Source organism: Patagioenas fasciata, chromosome 4 (assembly GCF_037038585.1).
Source record: "Patagioenas fasciata isolate bPatFas1 chromosome 4, bPatFas1.hap1, whole genome shotgun sequence".
Taxonomy (NCBI): Eukaryota; Metazoa; Chordata; class Aves; order Columbiformes; family Columbidae; genus Patagioenas; species Patagioenas fasciata.
In genome coordinates this window covers 44,815,806-44,836,629 of record NC_092523.1, presented here as the reverse complement: position 1 = coordinate 44,836,629, position 20,824 = coordinate 44,815,806, and the positions used below count along the sequence as shown (strand labels likewise).

Genomic DNA, 20,824 nt, shown 5'->3' with positions numbered 1-20,824 from the left:
GTTCTGTTAAAGACGGCCATCAACCAGGCTTGAGGTTTGCCTCTAACAAGTACCATGTCTGCTTGTTCTGCTACCCCTTCTCTCCTAAAATGGCAACCAAATCTTGACCAGAGGTTGGTACTGCTTCATCTCTTTGGCTCTGAAGAAAACAGCAAGCTACAAGGTTCATGCTGCTCAGCAGGATGACCTGGCACAGCCTCAAAGAGAAAGAGACACGATGCCTATAGCTGAATGTGGAACCACTGGAAATAGTTTCTTGGGTGCATGAGCATTAACATCTTAATTTGGATCAGGAGCGCTCTTTTAAAGAAAACCTCTTGATTGTCTCCACTTATTGCACTTTGGCTTATGTAGCCAGGTGGCTTTGGTGCGTAAACTGGATTCGTGTTGGAATGAATGAAATTAGAAAGTGTGCTTCAACCACTAATGGGTGTTCAGTCCCTGGGACCATACTGCTGCTGGTCAAAAGTAAAACCCCAGAACATGTATAGTGTGGGCGTCAGGTCCTTAGCACCAATTAATTCACTCTGTGGATCTAGTCCTGTTGGGCTCTACTACATATTCATGTAAACATAACCCTTACTTGCTGGGTGAGGAGAAAGCAAACATAAGGTGTAGATGTTAATATAGAGCTATTAGGATAGTAGAACTTTCTACTGGCCTGCAACTTCCCGTCAAAATAATGGAAATATGAAATGGTAGAAGGGTAGTAGTTAGATTTGTAGAATATCTTAATTATTTTTTTAAAGAGTGAAATTACAAACCAAATGGAGAAGAGATTGGTATTAGTGACATGATAGTGTATTTGTTCTATGCAGTTTTGTACACAGATCTTCAGCTTCTGGTTTCTGTTACTGCTGGTTGTTTCTTCCCTTAACTAGAATATCTATATATGTGTTTGTGTATGATGCATACATAAAAATATATGTATATATACATACACATACCTTTCAACAAAGACATTCGAGTGATTGTAGTTCAATATATTTCTTTTTAGCTTCTATTGCTCTGAGGAAATGCTAGTTACTTTCTGTGTGAGAAATGTGTATTCATGTGGCTAAATTCCCCTAATATTCTTATTCCCTTATCAGATGTTACTTCTCTTGCAAGATTGATTTAGAGTAGTTTGTATGGGGTTTTGGAGTGCCAGCAGGGTCATGTGCTCAACAGAATGGCAGCTAATACTGCAAAAACAAAGCATCCTGCTCCACATGAATTTTGAATTTTAGGGATTAAGTGGAGTGTTTTGTAAGCATGTCATATCTCAAGACTAGAATGTCTCAAGTGCTAAGCATATCTTTGAGTAAAGTATTGGGGGATACATTTATAGCAGTTCTTCTGTAATTGTCTTTACCTGATTCTAGAACAAGATTTCACATCAGTGCTTTTCTGTGCTTTTCAGTGGTGTTATACTTAGGAGTAAGGTTTTACACTAGTTTCAGTCTTTGTGTGTTGTTTTTGGTTTTTTTTATGAAGTACGTATCCAGGGATATACAAATGAAAATAAAAAGTGACTTGGAGTTTTTAGAAAACTCTGCTTTCACTGCTGGGTGTGTAACTTCTGCATTGCAACCTGTGATGAAATTTCTTTGATATTGCTATGTTTAGTGAAGAAATATTGTAAAATAGGGAATAATTTCATTTTATGTGGATTCTATTAAAAAAAAAAAAAGGTGTTATTTCAGCTGTGTGTGAAATTTGCAAACGGGCTGTTTCTTCAGCTTTAAATATCAGCCAGCTCCTTCTGGTGTCTATAATGGAGAGGGATGTTACGTTGTAACTGCAGGATATCTATCTGGTAACAGTTTGTTAGCTTTGGTGTATGAGATCATTTGTTTGGCAACTGATTCTAGTGATTCCTTTGGTCATAGCACTGAAATGCTTGGTGAGGTCCTACTTGCTAAGCATTATTTCACAGCATTTATTACCACTCTGGCAGTGTTCCACCTTCTGAAAAAGGAAAGAAAGCAGTAGTGAGCTTTGAGTCTGCTTGCATGTCAGTTTGTTAAAATGAAACACTCCTCAGTAAATTCTTTTAGCCTAATTCTGTTTCTCTTGGGCTTCTTGTAGCATTGTAGACATCTACACAGCAATAACGCTACTGAGCACCCATGTACATCTTCATACATGGAAATATCATTACACATGTGGCTGTAAACCCTTTAAAAAGCATTTGAAAGATAATCACTATTTTATATACTGTAGAAAGGGTGATGCAGCCCAGGGCCAGATCTGAGCATGGGGACAGGGAAGGTTAAACAGCAAGTGTAAGTCACGTACCTCTTCATTGCAGCTGAAGTGGAGCCTTAAGAGGTGCAGCATTATACCACTGCTGTGACATTAACCCTTCCTTGATAATGGAAGGTAAAGAATAAGTTCTATAGAAAGAGATTTAGTACAATCTCACTTAAGAAAACAGCTTAGAGAGGAAGTGATAGAAAGTATGGTCTTATGAGGTAGAAACCCACACTTCCATCCTGGGGCTATTTTGAAGGAAAACAAATCCCTTGTCTTCTTTTCAGCTTTTAGGAATGAAGGCCATTCTCCTTCTAAAGTTATTTGGATCTTCCGTCTCTTACACGTTGCTGTCTTCTAGATTTTCTCTGAGACTAACTCTCATTTTCTCTTGAAGTTGCAAGAAGATACCACTTTCTTTTGTCCTTTTGTTTGTTTTTTGGTGGGTTTGTTTTTTTTTCTTTTGGCCACAGATGGCTAAAAAACTGTGTGGAAATGCATAAGCTACTGACATTATGAGAGAGATGGATGTACCTTGGTTGTTTAATTCCATGAAAAGATGCATTCTTACTCGACTGATCAAAATGGCTTTGCCGTTGGATTATCTTATTTCTGATTTACAAGTGACTTATACATGTGGCATAACCAGCTAGTAGTGTATTTCCTATGCACCCGACTCTTAAACTGATGTGTAGTTGGATAGTAGGTGCTTGATTCTTGATTCTTAGGGTACTTTTGCTGTTTACATGTCCAAAACTGGGCAGGTGAGTATTCTGCCACATACTGGTCTCAGTAGAAGGTGATTTGGGGAATGGCAGCAACAGAAAGCCTTGGAGCTACCTTCCCTTGTTGGTAGCACGATTTAAAGCAGAATACACTACAATCTAAAGCAATGATGCTAATGCTGTAGGGAATACTTGTCTCTTGACATAAATTGATTGACGTGAGAAAATAGAGCTGCTTGAGGCTGAACAATGTGGACATTCATTCATAAAAGCTGAATTCCTAGAGAAACTTTTTAAAATCTGATGCAGAGCTTTATTACCAGTAGAGGCTGGCTTCATATAAACTTATGTAAACTTCCTAACTTTTTGTATGTAAAATTAGTTGAAGTAGCAGAATAGCTTTATTAAAACTTGAACAGAATGCAAGATGGAAGAGGTTTGACAAAAATGTCATAATCGTAAGTCACCATGTCATTCCATATTGACATAGTGGGATGTAGGTTTTCCAGTGCATCGTAGTGGCCTTTAGCTGTAGGTTTGGTCTGAGCAGTGAGTAACAGGAGACCAAAAGCCCAGTGAGAGTAGATGTGACAAAATAGCTGGGGTCAGAGGGGCCAGAAAATGGAGTAATTTTTTTCATAAAAGTGATTTATTTCTTGTTCTGGCATTTCAGTAATATTGAAGCTGCTGAGGACTTCTTTTGCAAATTGAATTATTTGGATTAATACTGACAACCTGTGCTACAAACCTTGGTGATATACCTGTTCCTTTAGGTATTCCTCTGATGCTAACAGTTGTGTGCTTTCACCTGTAATCTAGTTTGCACCTTAGTGATGTTCAGGGATAGCTTCTGAATAGAAGACTCAGTTTTAGAGCCATGTTTTGTGTTTTATATTTGTCAGCAGTTGTGTTTACTAAGTACACCCTTGATTAAGAGCACACTGTCATCTTGCATGCAACTTAAAGTGTTGTAAGAATGTTTCTATGCTATCCTAATTATCAGTCTTTGCTATGTGGAGGTTTCCATGGGTACACTTCTTAAGCAAAAGATGAGGAATGCAGTTCTGTAGAATGGTAGTTAACAGGCTTCCTAGAGAGAATAAGCAGAAAAGGAGGGCTTTGAGTTGGGTGCTTGTGTGTGAAGACAGCACGTGTCTGTCTGCATCTTTGGGTGCACTTCCTGCAATCCTGTCAGATTGTTACTGACCTGACTGATGGGCATGGATGTGGTTGTTCACCTCTGCCTGTCATTAATCATCTGTGTGTGCGCTCTGCGTCCACTTCTTAATCTTCAGGCTCAGGTTCTTCTCCATTTTACTTTCTCAGCCTAACAGTGCTTGTTGCCTCTCTTCACTCAGTTTGCCCTGTTTGTATGTGTTTGTTGCTTGAATACCATATCAATGTCATGGTCTTTTATGCAAGATTGAAATCAAAAGACAGGCTTCTGTGCAGACTGCAAGGCAAAGCATTCTTTTGAGGATGAGCTTAGGAGTTTCAGTAATAGTGCCTGTGCCTTCCCCACTACAATTAGGGCAAGTACAGGTGCTTTTACATGACCAATGGCCAAAATATCTGTTTTGTCAGTCAGCACACTTCCTGGATATTGGTGAGATGCTTAGATTTGTGCTGATAAATGGGCATGAAGGCTTTGCATCACATTTGCTGCTGTTAAAACTGACTCATGATTTTCATTCCATAGATTGTGCTGAAGTGAAACTTGTACTGTGTGTAATGTAATTACTGAATCAGTATGGAGCTTTCTCTGCAGCATGTTCTCACCTCAATGCAATACACTTCAACTTCTCCAAGGTGCTCAGTTGAGTTTCACACATGCTAATTAAATCAGCTGTATTAACTAAATAATCAGACAATATTGATCAGGTGCTAACAGGCTGAATTTGGTATTAGGACTTTCAGATTACAAATCTGAACACTTCAGAACTTTATATTTTATAATGAAGCCAGGAAGTTTCTTACAATAATACCTTAGCTTTTATTGTCATTAAGTTTACTTGCTTATGAAAGGACACAGTGTCTTGAATGAACTTGGTGCTCTGAATTTCTGTGTAGAGTCTTTGTACTGAATTCTGAATCTGGATATTATCGAACACCTGAAATTGCTCAAGTCTGGAGGCTGAGTATGTGAATGCCCAGTTGTAGGAGTATGGAATATCTGAGTGGAGTACATGAGATGATATTTTTGAAGGAAACCCCAGAGAGAATGAACTACAAACTGTTGAATACATAGTTCTAAGCAGGTAATTCTTAAATTGCTAATCTTTCACTGAATGTGGATCTTTTTCTAGAATTTAATATAATGTTGTAATGTTAAAAACCTCTGTGATATGGCAAAGACAGTTATGAATTTTTTTTTTTTAATCTGCAACTCAAAGGATTGGCTTGTGTTCGGACAGTTTTTTTATATCTACCTTTTGTTTTTCTGCATGGGCACATGAGCTCATCTAACTATTGCTGATCAGTTGAGTGCTTGTATCTGTCATCTTTCTTTGCCTTTCCTTTCATGTTCCCACAAAATGACCTCCTAAAATCTTCACATTTAACACTGTTCTCTAACTTACACTCTAAAATGGGTTGTGCTTTTTAAGACAAATCCTACTATAGGAAAGGTCATGAGACTTTTGTTTCTGAAGCCCTGGCTTGTTTAACATGACTGAGTTTAACAAGCTGGGCAGAGACCTGTTAAGCTGCCGGAAAGGAAGGCTGGTGACCTCCGGTGCAGGCACAAGAAAGAAGTGAGTTAGGTGCGGAAACCACTTTGCTCAGCTGTACTGCAGCAAGGTTAGTCTCTGTGTTAGGGCTCTGGTCTTGGCAAATGGCTGCAGTGGCACAAGGTCCTATTGCATTCTGCCATGCTGTGCTGTAATTGTTTATTTGCTGGACATAGAGTTTTGGAGCCCTCCTTGGTCTTGTCTGTATAAAGGTCAGTGGTATAACCATCCCTTGCAGTAGTTAGTGTTAAGCTGTCAGACTTTATGCAGAAATAGTTATGGAGGGCTCATGTGTTCTAGCCCTCAGTTGTATTGAGGAAGCTGGAATATAGAGCTAGGAATTGGTAACTGCTTCAGTTCACTTGGCAGACAACTGTAGTGACATGCGTCTGGGCTCTTAGGTGATCTTGGCTTTTAGCCTGTAGGAAGGTTGCTCTAACATGGTAGCCAGTTGAAACAGTTTCAGGAGTGCCAACCTCTGCCTCACCAACTGTTAAGAGTTTCTAAATCACATCAGGTTAAAGAGTTGAAAATATTAACCCTCTCTAATTGTAAAGATATTTATGACATCTGACTGTGGATATACAGCGTGCTTACTAGGCACTAAAACAATTTCGTGTATGAGTCTAAGTTCTAGAATAGGTAACACCTCATGACTGGGAGACTCTAGGATATGTCAGTCATCCAATCTGGACTAGATTGGAATACATTTAAGTTCAGAATCAATTCAGGTACTGAATATGTTTGGAAATGCTTTTGAATAGAACTAGTATAATAATGCGTATTTGAAACCCAGATTGTTCTTTGTCACTTTACAGTGGCACTTGGTAACTGTAACATGCCTATGTATAGCTGGACTGGATAATGGGTCCAGTGGTAAGTATGCAATGGAGAGGAAAATGAAAACAGAATATTGCATTTTGTAGTGGACATGGGTTTTCTGAAACAATTGGTCAGCTCAGTGAATCTGTGTACACATTGACACTACACAGGTAGAATGTCGAAGATGACTTGAACCTCTGAATTAAACTTTGTTTACTGCTTAAATAAATAATTGCATATTTATATTGAAATGTGATGTTGGCATGTGAACTAGAGACCTGATTGAAGCAGTGACTTTTCATTTGCATTAATGAAGCATTAAAAGTTTGCTATAATATAAACTTAATTAGAGTTGTAAACTTGGGCCATGTTTTGACTAAAAAAGAAAGTGAGAGTTTTGTTTGTTTTTTAATGAAGTTGTCCTGAGTCTGTAAATGTTAAGAAGGCTCCTGGTGAGACTGCTCTGGTAGATTTCATCTTGGGAGAAAGTCAGGTCCATTATAAAGGACTTTCTTATACAATGTTTTGCTAGGGAACACTGAAGGAGCCTGACCAGTCCCTACCTTCTCATGAGGAGAAAGGTTTCTAATTTCTCTAAATAGGTAATTGTTACATAAGCTTGCTGACTGAAATTTTAATTTGTTTCTGTCACTGAATCTTCAATGTGTGAAGCATTTTCCTATTACATGACAAGGTTGCAGCTGGCTTTTTCTCTGTTTTTTTTTTTTTCCCCAAATATTTTATGATTGACACACTGCTACTTGGCAGCCAAATCTTAGTGTGTTACTGGGTGTGGTCAACTGTAATTATGTATGAACCTGGCTGTATAAACTTTTAAGTCTAATATAATACCAGTATTTTTGAGAGAATGTTTAGGATCCTATGTGAGTAGTTAGAGCGGTTGGCCTGCTTTAAGGAGGAGACTATTTCATAACTTAATGACTATTTATACATTCAAAGTCCTACGCAATTGGTGGTAAACGGAACGTAACTCTCTTGCATAGTGTCTTGCAGCAGGGTTAGGTTTGCCCATGCCAGTCAGCTACAGGACTGTGGTTTGGTTGGTTTAGTGTGTAGCCTTTTTCATTGAAAAGGTATTATGGTATGAGTGATTTAATTACCCCGATCTGATGTACAGGGTCTTAAGACATGTCTCTTCCTTCCCTTTCCAATGAAACTTGAAAATAAATTTATATAATGCTTCAAGATTCAGTGCTAGTTACTGGAAAGCTACCTTCTATGCTGTCTATGAGAGAGGGCTAAGGAAAGTGTTTTGGATGGAATAGACAAATTATAACAACAAGAGGAGCAAAACATATTTTTGGCTATAACTAGAGAAAAGTGCCGGAGCTGACGTTATATCCGTCCATGTTATCACTTCATTCAATCTGAGTCAGGATTTCCTGGCATTCATCTAGGCAGAGGCAATGGACTTTGCTGTTCATGCTATAGCATGAGAGATCAAGCATGGCTTCTTGTGTACATGTTCTTTCCCGTAGCCCGTATCAGTAAATTTTCATAAATATTCAACATATTTTTTTTCTTCATTCTTTCCATGATTGTTGCAGAGTAACATTTCAGTTACAATCTCTATTTTTAAATAATCAAAAACTGTACTGCTCTTACAACAGTTAAATATAACCATTTACAGAGGGCTCACCAATATGTTAGCTGATCAAAAAAACCTGGGCTGGTTCAGCTCTCAGCACTGCTAGAGAACTATACCTGATCTTTGATTTCATATATTTTGATTTTATGAGGATGCATGTGAAACCAGGAAATTGTGTTGCTGCATATGCACTTTTGGGAGCACTTCTGAGGCAATTTTGCTTGGAACAAGCAGGGGGTCCCTGGGTAACGCCTCCCCCTAACCAGGCTTCTAGCCCTGCTTGACAGTGTTCTCTTGTGCGGTGGGGGTGTGTGTTCTGAACAAGGATGAGGAGTGGCTTTGCAATGCTTTCCACACCCCTGGAGACAGTACCTGAAACTTACTTGGTTGTAAAGTGTGAGAGAGAATGCTGTGTCTTCTGAAGTTTACAAAACCCTCTTGTGAACATAGCCTTTTCATAGCAGGAGTGGAGGAAACCCGTAAATAAATTGTTAATATGCAGGTGTTTTTAGTTACTTGGAGTGAAGGTGTTTGTGTTTTAGCAAAATGAGTATTTTTTCATTTAGCTAGAAAAAATTGGGGGGGGAATGTTCAACATCAAACATTGTTCATATCGCTGTATCAGTTAGCATTAATATGTATTTACTTACGTCTAAAATGATAGTTTCTTAGTCATATTTTTATTATTTTTTTCATATTCTACAACTACTCCTTTGAACAGAGGCTTGAAAGCTGTATACAAACTTTTTCTTCTTAAATTAAAAAAAAAAAAAAAAGGGCTTTACAGAAGAGGGAGAAGGAACAGGAAAGAGCAGGCAACCAAACCCGTGCCTCAGGATACCACCCCTGAGGTGTGGTGGGGATGTCTGAGCTGGCCTGCTCGTTTACGTAGCAGATACTAGGGTCTGAGATCTGTCAGTGCTTTCGTACAGTGCTGAAATGCAACAAGAGCTGCTACAGTGTTATAAATACCAGATTCTGCCTTGTGTTATTGCTCAAAATTCTCCTTCAGATGTGCAATGTGTAGTTCTTCCTTCTGCTCAAGAGAAGGTGGGGAAAAGCAGAGGCAGTAAAGCTGGTAGGATGAGAGATTTCTATTCATCTCATTTTCTGGCAGAGGCAGTTCTCAGACGTGCCTTGGCAGTGTCTGTGTTTAGTAGCTGTGTTCCTGGATGGTGGCCCAGTCACATGGCACCGCTGGAACAAGTGACATGGGAATGATGCCTCAGCTAAGACCTGGTGCTGAGTGCTGGAAGAGGTGGGGTGGCCCAGCTGGCCAGTCAGCCTGTGCCCCAGTTCTCGGCAGGGCTGCTGGACCCTGCACTGCCTGCTGGCGTTTGGCTCAACCTGTTTGGCTCCAGTGGAAGCTGGAAGTTGGTTACTGGGGGTGCCTTTAAAACCTGAACAGGAGAACAAAACCAAACCAAAACCCTTGAGTTCTTTAAAAATATTAATGTTATTACTATGAATCTTCTTCTGCAAAATAGTGGATTTAATTTAGATTGACTGAGCTCGCTAGCTGTTAGAAGCTATGGGGGTTAGGGAGAAAAGTGGGCTGGAAGGGGGAGAGTTGATTAGGGCTAAGCAAGGCTTTCTGTACTGAGGGAAAGACTAGGTGATGGATCTATGGTGCTAATCTGATTTCACACTTCAGATTTCTTTGTTTGAAGTCCTGGTTTAACAAAAATAAACACACTTTTCTGAATACACAAATACATGTTTTCTTAAACACAAATATATGCATTTTTTGTGCAGTTACAAGTCTTGAGCTCGTCTCTTTGCTAATAAGGAATTCCATTTCTGGTGCTAGTAACTGAGGACACTGTCTCTATGCTGTTTATGGTACTACTTCAAACACATTGTACTTGTTGGTTTTTTTGTTGGGTTATGTGTGTGGTGTTTGTTTGTTATGTGTGGGGATTTTTGTTTTGTTTGTTTAGGCTTTTTTACATTATCACTGAGGCACTGTATGAAACCTAGCTCCCAAACTTCTGACTTGGAGATAAGCCAATTAATAGTGAATCCAAACTTATGAAGTGGGCTGAGTTGTGAAACACTGGTTTAATAGGCTGTTCTTGATGTTTGTGGAAAGCTGATGTGTGCAATTTAGGTGACTTTAACTTGTATAGATCTGTTTGTTAGCGTCTATCAGGTATGTGTGGGTTTTGTGGTCATTTTTTGCATGTGCATGTGATGGCATTGCTTTCTAGCAACAGAGATGATGGAAAATGCTTCCAGGCTTGCAAAAATCCAGTATATTCTCCTCTGCTAAGACAGGAGTCTGTGAAATTCTAACTTTTCAGTGAACAAACATATCAAATGTTGTTTTGCTTTTCATACAGCAATATATAGAATTATTTTTTATTAAAAAAATAAAGGTCACCTTTCTGCACGGTGATCTGTTATCAAGAACTTTATTTTTCTCTACCAAAACTCTCTTCTACAGGAAAACCTAAACTGAAGAGAGATGTGCTGCAAATAACATGTTCCTTCACTTGTTGCCTGACTAATCTGCAATGTATCCTGCCTAACTTGTGTGAAACCAGTAACTATGTATCATGCTTGAACAAGGTGGTTTGTCAAAGGTTAATAGTACTTTACCATATGAGGACTACTTTAGATCATTGCAGGAAAAGAATGTGGTGTGGCATCAGCACAACTCTTCCATATCCAAGGTCTTAAAAAGAGGAGCGATGCAGGGTAAATAGTTCAAATTGGGAAGGAGGAAGGGAACCCACATCAACTACATAAGCTATTCAACAGACTAAAAGAGGGAAATTCATCATTAAACAATCCAAAATAGATTCTGCTTCACCTTTAAACATGTGTTTTGGCACACATCCTGGATGTCTGGGTCGTAGGCATTTTTTGTGTATCAATTTTGCTAAGTGTATATTTTGCAAAAACAAATGCTCACTGAAACAGCAGGTATGATTCAAACTTTCTGTTTTCCCACACTTATTTGGCCTGCTTATAAAAGTTGTTTGGAAAATAAAACCTTGTTGAGGTCTCTGCCAATATTCTGTTAGATTTGAAAACAGTGCTGAAGTTTTAGTGGACAGCTGTGACTCCTGCAGAAAATTATTCTTAACTAGAACCCCAAATTTTCTTGTTGAAGTATTATGTTGAGTTGAAATCGTTTAGCCAATTGTCTTGCAGTGGAGATGAAGGACAGGAAATGACCTACAAGCAGAGCAGGTGACATGCTGTCACATAGCCTAGAAAAAGAGTGATTAACTCTGCTTCCCAGAGGATTGTATCTAGAGAGCAGGACACTTTCTTCTGTTTTCTATGTCTGCTCCTTTAACTCAGGGTGTTTTTCATGTGTGGGTTTGCATTTCTTTCAGAAACCATTCTATGGATTATTTGGTGGTAATTCCCCAGGCATTTTGGGATTTATAGTATCCTACAGATGAGGCAGAGTTGTGTAGTGTGTCTGCTTAATAAGCTTATTGGAGTTCCTAGTTCTAGTCTCTGTGAATCAAGTATTGTGGTCATTTAACTGAATGTTTCAGAATTTTGTTTTTGTTTGTGGAAAAGATAGGACAGAAGTGAAATGCTATCCATTACTTGTCTTAGTGTAGGAACCTGGCCATCAGTTGCTTGTTCCATTTGCACTTCAGAGGTGACTGATGTTTAAAATCGTCCTACTCAATGAGGTGAGGGCTAGGAGTTGCCCTCTCCTTGATCTTTGAATAAGGTGAGAACATGCTAAAGCTTTTCATTTGTTTCCCTCGCTTGACAGGAGGAGTAATTGTGATCTGGTACTTGTCACTACTCTGGGAATTGAAGCAGAGGGTTTTGGTATTGCTATAGCCTTTCCTCTGCAATTGAGCAAGTTGTTGAACCTCACCTTGCTCTAGTTTTCTGCTTGACTTTTATCCAGTGTTTAGAGGTTGGGATTTACTGAGATTACAAAATCTTTTTAAGAAGGGTGCTGTGCTATTTGGCAGGTAGCACGTAGCATCGGGTTTTGAAATCTTACTTTGTTTTCTAATTCTACTGCTGTATTATTGTGTGACCATTAGCCAGATTATTTTCCCTTTTTTAATCTGGAAGGGAAATAGCACTATGGCTGTTATCTTATAAAATGTCTAAAACTTTACTAATGGCAGGGGCGAAGCTATGTAAGACATTAATTATGAGCGGACGTGTGGAAAACTTCTTTTTAAAGCAGGGACAGGGAAGAGGACTTTGTTCTACAGTGGAATTACCTGAGTCTGAAGAAAATGTCACATTCCTTTGTTCTGTTTGAAAACTTAAATTTTCTTAGAAGTATTTCATTAGGTATTTTGGTCATCAGTACTGCCATTAATAGGCAATGGTTTAATAGGCGTATGACTATAAATTCCCATCAAACAACTTGATGTCTGTGACAAGCTTGTTTTGGTTGTTGTTTTCCCTTTTAAAAAAGCTTTTCAAAATAGTAGTTTCAAATTCTTGGCCAAGTGTAAATACTGTTTGTTCTTAAAAGTAAAAGCATTACAACACAGAATATCTGGTGTGTTTCTGGTGTTGGTCATTTCTAAGTGATAACCATATGTCAATGATGACAGATTCTTATTTGCTTCTAAGCTATATGAGGTTGCTAGGGGTTGTCAGATGACGCTTGCTCACATGAGAGCCATTAACAGGGTGTTGTAGCCACTGTTAGAACAACCTTGCAACTAAGGGCGAGTCACTGCAAAAGCAACTATGCTTTTTATTTTTTTAAGAGGCCATATGGTTGGGTCTTGTGACTACATAATTGCCAGCTACCTGATCACATACCAGGAAACAAACATAGTTAAAGTCAATATTAGCTGTCGTATCTGCTACAGCTTTGTGCCAGCCCTGGTAGGAAAATCTCTGACAGCAGCAAGAGCAAGTCTACTATGGCTTCTGAAACTTGAAAGTCATGTCTGCTCCTCTGCCTGGAAGAACTGCAGCAATACATTAGCTACAGCTGTCTTTCCGCATTAATGGCTTATAGAATATACGAAGATCTCTTTGCCTTTTTTTCCTCTCACAGGAAATTGAGCAGACTATGTTCCTGTATAGGGAAGAAAGCTGATGGTAAATTACCATTGTTAATGTTGGATCTCTACTAGAAAAAACAGCTTGAGGCTGTATCTCTTCAGTGGGTATTTAATTTCCTTGGAGGAGCTTTACAAGAGGATTTGTAGCAAAAGAAAATGTGTGGGGGTACATCAAAAGCTACAAATGGCACAGGGGGACAAATAGAAAGAGCAAGAGACAGCAATGATGTACTACTTGGAAAGAATCTCTCTTGTACCAAATTGGATGAAAGGATTAGAAAATCTTTGAGACACCAAAGTGTCAGCTGTGTAAGCAAAGTGACTAGACTGCTGCAAAACAGGTATGCATGTGACTTTTTGATATATATGATTTTTGATGGAGAATGGACGTTTTTAGTTGCTATTAGTTTTATAATCATGTGCCTGAAAGGCTGTTTTTTACATAATTGCAAGTTCTATTAGGTTATTCTTGCTGATGAAGGTGACTGATACTCCAGAAAGTCTTCCCTGTTGTTTGAAACTGAATCTGCATTCTTGACTCTGATGTGCAAGATTTATGTGTATGCAAACTGCAGTATGAAGGATAATTGCCTTTCTTTTCAGTTCAGGTTAAATAATCGTCCCTTGTCTTTCTAGTTTTCTGATTAGTTTCCCCTATTTTTTTTCCCATCTCCTGTGTTAGTGGGTCAAATAGTAACAATTTGCAGAACAGAAAGGAAAGAATGCTGTGAAGTGGGGCAAGAGTGGAGAGGGGAACCCTCTGCTTTACTTGTAAATGACCTCTAGATCAAGCATTACATTAAAGTAATCTGGACGATGAATAGTGTTTCTTTCACTTCTTTGTGGTATTTTTTTTTAAGGTATGTGCCAGCATGTCTCCAGTGTCTGAGCCTCTACTGCTACGTAACTGTGTTGAAAATGTGGTTCAGGGCAACGTTTTCCAAATTCTAACACCCAAAGGTGTTAGAAGAAACATTCTACTTTCAGGATTGCTGATCTAAGAAGCAGAAAAGTATACCATTCAGCCTTTTTATTTTTCTAGCCTATAGATGTTGCATTGGAGTAGTGAGCGGTTAGTCACTTTCAAAAATACTTTAAGGTCAGCTGAGATAGTTTTTGAATATAAAGAAATAGGTCACTCTTCAGTTATTGCGTGCATGCTGATTAATATAAAGGTGAACCAAAAGCTTTCTTTGTAACAAATAGGGTTCAGAGATCTATATTAACTGAAATTACTGATTTAGGGCAGAATAGGGCAAACTTTTTGTGGCTTTTTTTCCAGAAAAAAATTAGTCTGCTTCCCCTAAGTGAGATCTTGCCTCCATGTTGCACATCTGTAAGGGAAGAAGTGTTGAACAAGCCAAAGGGAAGTAGCTTATATGCCAAAGTAAGAGAAAAAGAGGGAAACTTAAGCTTAATATGGAATCTGGGGAAAAAAAACTTGTCAGGATATCTCTAAGCTATTCCAAACTTTTGACTGTAGTGTTTTACTGTCTTTAGTAGACCTAGTTTTCCTGTTGTATGAACGTAGACAGCTTGATTCTATTTATTTTGACTTGAAGATGATATTTATTCATCCTACCGTTTTCCAGATGCAGGAAAGATCTGCTCTGAAGGGGAGGCTAGATAAGCTGAGCTGTTAAAACAGACCACTGATGCTGAAGGGAGTAATCACATCCCCTCTTCTTTTGCTTTCTGGCATCATGCTCTTGTCTTTTTTTGCCCTTGTGCTGGCCTTGGCCTTTCCATTCTGTCTGAACTGGCTGTCCTTAGGGACTCAGTTCGGCTCACTAAGTAGGCAGAAAACTGAGTTGGGAACAAGAAAACCCAATTAATGTTCTGACTAGCCTCAATACTTATTTGAAGTGTATAGGGAATATTTTATTTGTGCCCTTTCCTAAAGGTATATAGCTCCATGGCTGAAATGAGGTAGTGTAACTCATGCTGCCACCAAGAGGTGGAGGTTCTGTTGCCTCCTACTTCTTTTTTCCAGCTATGTTTCTGATCCACTTCCAATTGCTGGGACAGACAGTTGTTGCTGCTGCAGAGAACTTGGTTAGTTTACAAAAAGGTCCAGCAGTTACCAGAGCTGACATGAGTAATAGGAAGGGTCACGTAGTTAGAAAAAGAAGAGAAATTATATGTGGGGTTTTTACTTCTCTGGTCAAATAAGAAAACATTGTGTTTGGTCAAAATAGCCACATTTAACCTGAAATCCAAACATCTGTGCAAGCTCATATTAATTCAGCTAATTTTTAAGCATATGCAGGACGTGGCATAATGCATTGATTTTAAGACAAAGTGAAACATTTCAGTTAGCTGTCAGTCTTTTTACTTCCTTACCTTTCTAGGGTCTAGTGTTATCAAAAACCTGTTTTGTCATTTTGTAGTACATTGGTGCTCGCGTGGCTTTAAAAAAAAAAAAAAAAACACTACTGTAATTTTATTCATTTGTTTTGTAAGTCACTTAGCAATATGTATTCCTTCATCATGCCTGTTTTTATCATTCTGTTTATTAAGTAGTTCTTAAAGAGGAATAGAACCTGTATGGTCTTTCTTGTATAAGCAGAATGAGAAAATTTTTACATAAGCAGGGGTAATGTGAATGATGTTTCAGTTAGCATTTAGCAAAACTTATTTCTGAAGGCTGTTTTAAACTGACTGAAAGAAGCAACAGTTGTTATCCAAAAGTAGTGATTGTAGCATGTTTGTTCTTGCTAAACATTCATAAGAAATATGAATCCCTGGGGGTTGTGTAGTTTTGATATCAGAAGTAAAACTTTCAGTAGTAGGTATGTATGCAAAACTACTTTTATTATCTAACTCTCACATGGCTTCCTTCAGTATTTACATATGGCTGAGTAAGCTGTTTTAGACAGAAGCAGAGAAGAAGAAAACAAGTGTGCCAGTTCAGATTTTTACCAATTGAATATAAGGAAAACAACTGAGTCTTGAGATATGAAGTAGGATAGTGTTGGGAGGGGTTGGTGAAGAGCTAAAAGGGCACTTTTGATATGAATAAATGTTGATATTTTTTATAATTGGACATGGAGTAGACTTTGAATATCATAATGTGAGGCAGTTGGAAAATAAGGGGCTTCTTTTTGTAAGCGTGTATAGGATTTGCTTTCTTGTCCGAAAGTGGAAGAATTAATAACTTTGTTACAGAATTGTGAATGAAAAATACAAAATTCAGCATAGTCATGTGCAAATTCTGGTGCAAGCTTTTCGCATAACACTTCCAGAATCTTCTCTTTCCTCATCTTCTACCTATCTCCCACAAATATATTGTGGGGATTTTTCTTTTATTACCTTAAAGTAAACTTTAGTTGATGTTGTGACCTTGAAGCAGGAGGGGGAAGAGTCTGTCATCTTCACCATTTATTTTTGGAGGATAGAAATATATCTCCTGTGGTCAAACTTGGTGGTTGAAGTTGGTTAAGTGAATTAATAAGTAATTGGCCTAAGTGAACCTATATGCTTATAGGTTGCCTGTGAGCATAGGTGCCTTTCTTTGCTTGGGGAAAAGCAGATTAAAATATTGCTGTTGCGTATTTCAGATGTTTTGATCTTGCTTTTTGAAAATAACTGATGGAAGAGTGAAAGGGTTTTTTTATTATTAGTCAAATCCTTAAGCTATTCTAACATCTAAAGGAGTGTTAAGCTATACAGTGCAGAGTGTGGCAGATTTCTTTTTTTCATTAAATGATATATTGTGCAAGAGAATCATCGCTTTTTCAAAAACTTTCTGTGAAGAAGAAACAGAAAAAAGCACATGCCTTTCAACATTGCTAAATAAGCAAGAAGCTGATATAAAGAGAAGTAATGATTTGGGGTTTTGGTTTTTACACATGTGGAAATGGAGCTGACCAATGGGTCTGTGTACTCTCTGTGTTCTTCAGTGCTGTTTTTAGGACATGACTGAATACTCCCACTGTCCCTGTTTTGAGGGTTGTATCTAATACATAAGCTGGCTTGAACAATAAAGGGTGGCAATACTGTAAGCTGTCTGCTCATCACCTTTTGTGACAGGAAAAAACATCCTGGTGATCTGACTAGTCTTGGGCCTGGTGCTAGATTCCACATGGAAGTAGTATGACTATGAGTTTATGTGCCCATGTAACTTACCTATAGATGTCCTTGGTCTTATCAAATGAGGCTTTAGAAGGATGAAACTCTTCTGTAATGTGCAAGACTGTTGCAGAAACTGCATCTGTGTCCTGGGTAATACAAAGCCTGAAAGCAAAGACTTCATTAAAACATGTATGATATTTGATTAGTACCTAAGAAGCATTATCTGAAGTTACTTACTCCTGATGATAGATTTTATGTAACTTCTTAGCTTGTTGCTGTCTGGTACTAGAATCTGTTTGAAGTTCTGAAAGATTGCAGCAATCTTTAATTCTAGCATGCTGTGTGGAAAAGGCACCTCAGGAGGCTGTGAAATTGGCTTCTACTTCAGCATTTGTTATAAAACCTAGTTTGCATCTTATACAGAAGTTGACACTCCACAAACAACACAAAGTGTGCTTTAGTGCACTGTGTGGGAGTTTACCGGTTCATAAGGAAACCTAAATTCATGCAACACAAGTATCAAGCATGCTTTTAGCTTGCTCTTACTTATAATTTAAGCCCATAGAGATGTACCTTCTTTTTATTAAAAGGAGGAGAGACCCTTTTAAAGAAAGCAGCAGTTACTTCAGGAATTATTATGGTATTGTCTGTTGCAGAAAGTGTGTAAGTAAATGGGTAACTGTGTAACTGAAGAGGTATGAGAGTATCTGGTACTGAAGAGCACCAGATTCATGAGGCAGAGTAGAATGAAGTCTGTTGATGGCTCTGACTTCTCTTACATGGTGCATAACTGGATTTTTTTAATAGCGTTGCACAGGCAGTGGGCTGAGAAACTAGTAACAGGCATTTAAAACAGATGGTGTAGTTGCAGCTCTCTGAGCATGTGAGGTGTGTAGGATCCTTGTTGGGCAACTATCTACAACGGTATCAGGTCTGATCTCATGCAGGCTAACTTAATGCTGTGATTCCCTTTGAAAGGGAAGACTTGAAAAGAAATCTGCCTGGCACTCTTAGCATTTTGGAGGCAACATGTTACAAACACTTCATCAAGTTTCCTCACTGCTGATGGCAAAACTGCCTTTAGCATTGTTACATGATCTGCCTTTGATGTATCCTGGACCCTTGCATATTATGTGTATAGAATATACTTGTATCAGAGTACCTTACAGTGGAGATAGGTATCTGGTTTATTCTGCCCCAAGGTATTTAAAAATAGAATCAAACCTTCCAGATTGAGATCTTTCAGCTTTGAAAAAGATACCTATTTAGGCTCATTTTTCTTTCTAGCTACATAGAAAGGGGGGTTGATCCCTGAAATTAAAAATGGAGCACAAAGAAGAAATTAAGCTGGCTTTACTTATAATTATTTTAATTTGCAAGTCTTCGAGTGTGCGCCTAAAGCTGTTGCCCATGGTTACATTACTGACTTTGGCAGGAGTTGATGGTGTTTACCTCGCTATTGATTTATGGCTATTAACAGAGCATGGAATAAAAGCAATAGCCATATAGAGGTTTTGTGCTCTTCCCTTAATTCTTTACCTTGTCTGTAGGGCATAGTTGGGAAAATTCCTAAATGAAACATCTTTTTGAATGGGAGATGAGCATAGCCTTGGCTGAAATCTGTTATGCAATTTGTTAAACCAACAGCTATTAATAACAATTGTACTCTCACCCCCTAGATGCAGTCCACCTGGGTCAGAGATGAGGCAATGTGACTGAGCACCAGTGCTCTGTGACACTGCTTTATGCAGTAGGAGGTTTTTTTCCATTAATTCCGGTTTGTCAGCTACATAACATGAAAAGCATTTTCTGTAGCTGAACCTGAGGCCAAGCAAATCTCCATGGTCTGACGTGCAGACTGACTCCCTTTGGAATTAAGACATAAAGTCTCTTGCCATCACAGCCATGATCAGTTGTTTTCCTCAGCTTCCTGCAGTAGCATGAGGAGGCAAGTTGTGTGCTGTGGTCTGTCTCTGAGGAACAGGCATATTCTGGCTTGAGAGGGTTGTTTTGCCTCAGGATGAATCTCAGTGGTATCTTGGTTTCATGTACTAAATAAGTTTCATTGTAGTTGGAGGCCAAGTCTCAGTAATCTATGATTGCTCTGTAAACCCTGAAAAATCTCAGAAAAGAAAGGAAAAAAATAATGGAACAACATTCCGTTATAAGAGTTAAACTCTGGAAAAATCATAACTTATATTGAAAGGAAAAAGTCAAAAGGAATTGGGTTTGTGTTACTTAGAGAAGAGAAGGATGAGGGAGGGTGTAAGCCCGAGCTTGTGAAAGGTTGTTGTAAAGAGGATGGTAATCCATTGTTCTTTGTTGTCACAGAGAGAATTGCACAAAATAATACACGTACTTTGCAATAAGGATAATCCAAACTCTGCATGGAGAAAGGAGTAAATTTCAGAGTTGTTAAGCCCTGGAGCAGATTGCTGGGACAGTTTTGTGTTCCCTTTCTGGAAAATTTTGAAGAAAGGTTGGATGAAGATTGGTCTGGTTATGCCTGCCTGTTTATCAGTGACACTGGGCTTAAATGCTTCTTGGAGTTCCTTTTTGGTCAGAGTTCTGTGATCACAGCCTGATTCTTGTAAATGTTGAGTAAAAGATGTGTATGCCGAATACCTGTTTCTTCTCTTAAGTAATCCTGCACACTCTTTTAACATCTTGTGTTTATAATCTGCAGCTGGTCCTGTTCAGAATTTGACTCGAATGAAATCCGCCTGATAGTTTACCAAGACTGTGAGAGGAGAGGCAGACAGGTCTTATTTGACTCCAAAGCAGTCCGCAAAATCAATGAAGCTGTCGTTCAGGTATGAAATGCTAATTTTGCTTTTGTCCTACTGCTCGTTTGTTCCCATTCCCAAAAGCAGGAATTTTAAAATGACAGTGTCAACTTCTTAATCTTTCTTGTGATCTTTCACTTGATCTTGATTTTGTGATAGTTACAAGAGTGTGTTAGATTCCAAAAACGCTGTGAACACATCTGATATTTGGTATTTAAAATATAAATATGGTGTTGAAGCTTGAATATTTAGGCCTGATTTGCTCTCAAACAAAGAAATGTATACCCCTTTAAACTGAGTATTTCCTTAGCCTTTTTAGTGTTGACTGGGGTTGCATTTTGTTGTTAGCCCTGGTTGTGCAGTCTCATTGTTCAAGTGATGTCTAGCATGTCTCTAAATGTGGTTGTCTTTGGTGTTTGGATTAGTAAAGTTATTGGCTTTATGTGAATTGAAACTATTACACTTTGGCTAACCATGGACTGACACATGGCAATACGTGGCCATGTAAGTTTTGGTGACGTGTGGAAGCAAGAGTAGATGCTGTTAAGACACAAATTCTTTGTGCTGCTGTCCAGGCACACAAACTATGGAGTAATGCTTCCAGCAAACTTAGGTGATTTTAAGACAAGTAAAACAGTATTATTTCTGATTTTGGTTGATATGGGGTTTTTTTGTTTGTTTTTGTTTGGTTATTTTTGTTTTGTTTGTTTGTGTGTGTTTGTGGTGGTGTGGTTTGCTTGTTTGTTTTTTTTAACAAGCGCTGTTTCTCTTCTAATTGAATTGTTTCAATTTTTTGTTTTGTTTTGAAGTTTTTGTTATAACCAGC

At 38.4% G+C, this 20,824-nt stretch overlaps 1 protein-coding gene across 5 annotated transcripts in view; it reads left to right on the top strand.

Annotated features, from left to right (window-relative positions):
* The window catches only part of FNIP2 (folliculin interacting protein 2), a 52,187-nt gene that overhangs the window by 2,671 nt on the left and 28,692 nt on the right, over positions 1 to 20,824 (top strand). For 2 of the 5 annotated variants that reach the window (XM_071807750.1, XM_065836141.2), the window contains exons 1-2: positions 12,979 to 13,479; positions 19,899 to 20,025. In XM_071807750.1, coding sequence (XP_071663851.1) covers positions 13,295 to 13,479; positions 19,899 to 20,025 — 312 coding nt within the window. In that variant the 5' untranslated portion in view covers positions 12,979 to 13,294. Of the gene's footprint in view, positions 1 to 12,978; positions 13,480 to 19,898; positions 20,026 to 20,824 lie in introns of those variants that run through there. The other 3 variants (XM_065836142.2, XM_065836144.2, XM_065836143.2) reach the window with 2 other exon arrangements.